The following is a 6,000-nucleotide window of genomic DNA, read 5'->3' on the forward strand; positions in this document are numbered from 1 at the left end:
CAAAAGACTCTTTTAGAATAATTATGGCGCTTGTTGCATATTATGATTTAGAGTTGCATCAGATGGATATAAAGACAACATTTCTTAATGATGAATTAGTTTAAAATGTCTATATGGCTTAGTACAAAGTTTTTTCATCAAGGGCAAAGAAAAAATAGGATATTGTGTAAAGAAATCCATTTATAAATTAAATCAAGTGTCGAGATAATGGTATCTTAATTTTGATAAGATAATTAGTAATTTTGGGTTTAAGGAAAACATATAGGACAATTGCATTTATGCAAAGTTTAATAATAAGAGTTTTATCTTTCATGTGCTACATGGAGATGATAACCTATTATCAAGCAGTGATAAGAATTTGCTGTTAGAAACCAAAAGTTTTATATTCTTGCATTGTGATATGTAAGATCTCATAGAGGCATCTTATATCTTAGGAATTGAGTTTCAACAAGATAAAAAGAAAGAGACATTAGGTCTATCATAAAAAGCATACATATAAAATATTGTTAAGAAGTTTAATATGCATGCATGTAACCACGCACCCGCTCTAGTAGTCAAGAGCGATAAATGTAGGGATTGATCAAAACCTATGAACCAATATGATACCAATAAAACAAAACCATAATGTACTCTTTAGCTATCAGAAGCATAATATATGCTCAAATACTCAACTTGGCCTAGCATTCAGAATCGAGATGCTTAATAGATTTCAGAAGAATCTAAAAATAGAACACTAGTAAGTTGTTAAGAAAATATTGCGATATTTGTGAGGCACAAAAGGCTTCATGTTAACATACAAACAATCGAGTAGCCTTAAGATTACATGATACCCATATTCAAACCATATGGGGTGGAAAGACTATAGAAAGTACACGTGAGGCTAAATATTTGCAGTCGTAGGAGGAGTTATATAGTGGAAAAGTTTAAATCAAATAATCAATGCATCTTCAACCATGTATGTTGAGTTTATTTCATGTTATGGGACAACATGGTAGACTATGTGGCTTAAAAAGTTTGTACCTAGTTTAGAAGTGGTAGGCAATACATCAAAACCACCAAATCTATACTACGATAATGAACCAATAGTATTTTAGTGCTATAACAACAAATCAAAGTATTGCTCTCAAGCAATCGATATTAAATATTATGTTGTAAAGGAGAAAATCTAGGATCAAAGACTTGAACTTGAGCATATAAACGTAGAGCGAGTGCTTGCGAATTTGCTCACTAAAGGGTTACCACCCAACATGTTCAGAAAGCACGTTACCGACATGAATTTACTGGAGTGCCTATGATTCTGAATTAAGGGGTCATAAAATGCAATCATCTTTCTCAAAAATAACTTCTTCGATCTGCAATAGAAAAGTATAGCATATTCATTAAGTTCAATAACATGTAATAGGATGTTGTAACGTCTTGGTCCTAGTGTACTAATCTATTGAGAAGTGGGGATTGTAAGAAATTAAGTAGTTAGGAAAGTAAGTTCTAAGTGTATGCAAGTATGTATAAGATCAATGAGGATATTGGGGTTGATCTCATCCAACTCGACAAGGAACCGAGCCGGACTCATCCATCACGTCCCGATCAAGAGCGCAATAAAGACTTTATGATGGCAACCTCCTTTCATATATAAATAGAGGGAGGATCGGCACGTGAACCAACGTTTGTTGTAGGCTTGTAGCCTCCTCTCCCGTATATCTCTAGCGAGATCCGACCTACCTATGCGTGGCTAGTGAATGAAAAGGCCGTCACTCTACCTCTCAACGCCTCTGTGTGTAGCTATATATACCGTCTCAATAGCATCATTGACCAACATAAAGGTATATCTCAAGTTCTATCGTATCTAGTTGCTAGATTTTGAGCATAAGCGACTAGATTTTGAGCAAAGGTTGCAGGAGTCCTAACAGTGGACAGGCGTGCATACATTCTCGGGTGTCTGTATGTCATGTTTAAAAATATTATACAATGGCTCCTGTTACCCACTTGAGATTGCGCGCTAGTCAAGGCTTACGCCAACCTATGGAATCCCGGCACCGAGTCGGGTAGGTCCACTTGAAAGCAGCCTTCTGCCTCTCCTCCGGCGCCTGGCTGGTGTAGTTCTTCCAGTCCGCGGCAAAGGCCTTGAGGTCGTGCACCTTGGTGTCCAGCCCAACGCAGCAGTCGGCGTGGATGGTGCAGACCTTCTCGGGGTCGTCGTGGTACTCGCAGATCCCTCCATAGTACACCGTGTCCAGCGGCTGGATCCTGACCTGCAGCTTGGTGACGAGCTCGTGCCTGATGTTGACGAACACGGCCTGGTCGTGCTGCCCCGGGAACCTCTCCCTGGCCGCCCGCCAGTACTTGATCATCTCGACGCTCCGGTGCGTCGACTTGATGTAGTAGAGGCCTGTGTTGAGCGGGTTGTCCAGCGGCGCGCGCGACGGCTTGAAGTCGTCCGACGAGCAGCTCATGTCGGCGTACACGGGGAAGTGCTGGAACGGGTTGCGGAACCATACCATGTCGCAGTCCTGATCGATCAGCCAGTGTAGTAGCTAGTCATGCATGCATCGACTGTTCTTCTGTTCAGTCTTTTTTATCTAGAACCAACTGAGATGCATGATATGATGATAATGAAAGATGTCTTGCCGTGAAAAGGAAGTTGTAGCCGAGCTCCAGCACGCGCTGCTGGAAGACGAGCTTGGTCCAGACGAGCTCCAGGTAGTCCGTGCTCATGAACGGCTTGGCGGAGCTCATGTCCACGGACGACGTGACGTTGAGGAGGAGGTAGCAGTGAGGGTGCACGGCCTGGCAGCGGCGGAAGCCGCGGGCGTCGAGCGCGACCACGAGGAGGTGGCCGAGGAGGTGCGCGGTGTCCTGGCCGTTCCTGAAGCTGTCGAGGTAGAGGTCCAGCAGGGAGCCGGGCCGCGCCCACGCCTCGTTCACCGACGTGATGATCACCGTCCTGTCGTCCATGGCAACTCTCGGCAGCAGCTCGGCTAGGCCCTTGAACATGGCATGCTGCATGCATGATCGTCAAAGTCTCGGTTAGATTATATTGGCAGGCCACACGTACATACAACCGGCCATGCAATCAGATGGGAGAATAATTTTGGCCGATGTGCATGCATATTGCATATCTATCAAGCACACACACAAAAAAACTAAATAACTAGCAGACACGCGTGTGTCCAGAGACCATATCAATTTACGTGCGCGCGCGTTACCTGGTTTGCTTCGTCGTCGCCCGCCGGCCCGTTCCCCCAGCTGTGCGAGATGGTGGACAAGCCGTCGCCGAGGCGGTCGGACGCGAGGAAGAAGAGGAGGGCAGTGGGCAGCGCCGCGCCGAGGAGGAACGACACCGCGTGGCTACGGGCCGCCTCCTTGCTCCTCGGAAACCCCAGCCCCGCCATATGGCCACAGACCAATATGTGTGTGTCTGGGCTAGCTGCTACCCTGTCTATCGATCGATCTCGGCAACGCAACCACACACGAACAAACGTACTATTCCTTCGTTCAGGCTAGTGTTCCATTAAAAAACGCCGAGCTTTGCTTTCATCTGGTCGTACGTGCGGACTTGTTGAAGGAAGCCATGGCGCGGTGAGCCAATAGGACGGTTTGACACGCGAGGAAAAGGCAGCGGCGTACGTCCACGCGGATGACGGACGGATGTGCGTGTTTTTTCCTCCTAGACCGGCCGGCAGGCGCTGGCCAGAGTTGCCGGATTTGTCCTAAACTAAAATTTGTTTTAAAGAAACATATAATATTTGAATATTTGATGTATGTATTTTATATATGTATCTAGATTTATCATCGTTCAATTAAATATAGATATGAAAGTCAAAAAATAAAACGAACGCTATTTTGGAAAGGAGGGAGTACAATTGTTTTGGCCTCAGTCCGGCCGTGCTGGTCAACAATCCAGGCAGTAGTTTCCTAGAATATTCGCTAGCCGAAGCTTCACCTTTGGACTACCCTGAACAATGGATTTCAGTACAAAGAAGAAAGTCCCAGGATTTGACGTGTGACTTTATCTATCGAGTTACAATACAGGCTGCTAGGACGATTAGTCTCCCACACAACAGACTTTTAATTTACTAGTTAAAAAATGCACGCGCGCGGCGCGCGCGTATGAAGAAGAAAAATAGCGCATCTTTTAAATACTATCCTAATATTATTTAACTATACATGAGTCATTATTATGTATATTCGACATAGTTATTTGTATAATTCTTTATTTGAATTTTAATATAGATAGGTAGACCATTAGAGGATAGTAGACGTTCTCTAGTGATGTGCAGTGTAGGAGTGCTCTGGTAAGAATCCGCGTATCTATCAAAATTTTCTACTAATAAATAGGGCTGGAGTTGACATTTTAGTTAGAACCCTATGACTGTGTACTTTGTAGGTTGCTATCTCCATAAAACCATTGAAGGTTCGCAACTGGATTCTGCCAGAAACGCCAGGATTGATAACTGATTTTGTTATCTCTCTTGATGACCGTTATCTCTATTTGTTACATTGGCTTCATGGCGATATCAGACAGTACAACATTGGGGATCCTGCAAAGCCTTTTTTGGCTGAACAAGTATGGGTTGGTGGTCTTCTTCAAAAGGGTGGTGATGTTGTCTATGTAACTGATGATAGTCAAGAAGAACAATATAATGTGCCTCAAGTCAAGGTAACCTCCCTTCAAACTTTCTGAAACGAGAAGATTCATGTAATTATTAGAGTTTAGGATTTAGCTGTGGTTACGAGTGGTTCATTCTGGAGTTCCCAAATACCAAACTGTTTTTTTTTTATTGTCACGCTAAAATACTAGCACACTTATAATCCTAAGAAACAAGATATAAATACAATTGAATTTTATTACTCTGATCCATATTATGTCTCTCTATAACCAGCGTCATCGACTTAGAGGTGGACCGCAGATGATTCAGTTGAGCTTGGATGGCAAGAGGATATACGTGACAACTCACTTTTTAGCCGTTTGGGATGAGCGGTTCTCTGGTGACGATCTTGTCAAGAAGGGCTCCCAAATATTGCAGATCGATGTCGATACTGAGGAAGGAGGGCTGGCTATCAACACTAGTTTCTTCATAGATTTTGGCACCGAACCTGATGGTCCTTCCCTGGCCCATGAGATGAGATGGGATATCCAGGCGCGAGGACTGCACCTCTGATATATGGATCTAAGGTCAAGGATTCAGCGTCAAAGACCGATGGAGATACCCGTTGTTGTATGTAGTGTAATTAACATGGTAGCAGTGTTTCATCTGTATTGAGACTGTTGCCAATGAAATAAGACATGGTTATAGGAACGGGGGTGCCCGATCTTCCGTCAGGTGAAGATAACTATCGATTTGGTGGAGATGTCACACAAACGATCCGACTTCCAATTAACACGACTAGAACCCCGCAATCACAGCACCACTTCTCCTCTGGTTATCAACCGTGCGCTGCGCGATTGACCTTGCCACGAAGGCTAATCCTTGCCTGCGAATCGAAGACACAAGCAAGAACAAGAAAGAACACAATCTAGAATATTGCGGATGAATGATTAAGCTCACAAGTTGGGGTCTCACAAACCGATCTACGACGACTGTTCTCGACAGATCTAAACTTAAGCAAAACTCAACCCTAATGTGACGGTGGCTGCTGAATAAATAGAGTATTAGGGCGTGCGCGACCCCTGGTCTCGCCCCTAATGGGCTCCGACGCGATACACGGGCCAACGGCCCAACAGACGGTGTCACAGCACCAAAACAGAATCTGAACTCTGACTTGTTTCGACGATTACCGTTGACTCCGGACGAATTTTAGGGTCGAACCAGTTGGGTTGGTTAGATAATCTCGTTATCTTTCCAACCATATCAAGTCAGTCGCAATCGGAGTTCGGATACATCTTGGGCGTCCATTTTAGTGCAGACTGGTCATAGAACCCGAGATGGAGTCGCAGCCGAGTCGGACTTGATCTCCTTCCTGTTGTGGCGCCCTTTCTGCTCCTCCTCAACACCTAGGCCT

General features: G+C 44.4%; 1 protein-coding gene across 1 annotated transcript; it reads right to left on the reverse strand.

Moving 5' to 3' along the window:
- Positions 1–1,776: 1,776 nt before the first annotated feature.
- Positions 1,777–3,578, reverse strand: LOC103636350 (uncharacterized protein At4g15970-like). The gene is made up of 3 exons (XM_020542704.3): positions 3,204–3,578; positions 2,626–2,997; positions 1,777–2,507 (listed from the first exon to the last, which is right to left on the reverse strand). Exons 1-3 carry the CDS (start codon positions 3,387–3,389, stop codon positions 2,001–2,003), a joined length of 1,065 nt encoding a protein of 354 aa, XP_020398293.1. The 5' UTR covers positions 3,390–3,578; the 3' UTR covers positions 1,777–2,000.
- Between the last annotated feature and the right edge of the window lie 2,422 nt (positions 3,579–6,000).

This window comes from Zea mays, chromosome 8 (genome assembly GCF_902167145.1).
Source record: "Zea mays cultivar B73 chromosome 8, Zm-B73-REFERENCE-NAM-5.0, whole genome shotgun sequence".
NCBI classification, from domain to species: Eukaryota; Viridiplantae; Streptophyta; class Magnoliopsida; order Poales; family Poaceae; genus Zea; species Zea mays.

Excerpts from the sequence above, each read along its gene's own strand:
- LOC103636350 (XM_020542704.3), bottom strand. The coding sequence starts at position 3,389 with ATGGCGGGGCTGGGGTTTCCGAGGAGCAAGGAGGCGGCCCGTAGCCAC. Across the intron at positions 2,998-3,203 it reads GCGACGACGAAGCAAACCAG|CATGCCATGTTCAAGGGCCT; the intron begins GTAACGCGCGCG and ends TCATGCATGCAG. Across the intron at positions 2,508-2,625 it reads GCTACAACTTCCTTTTCACG|GACTGCGACATGGTATGGTT; the intron begins GCAAGACATCTT and ends CTGATCGATCAG.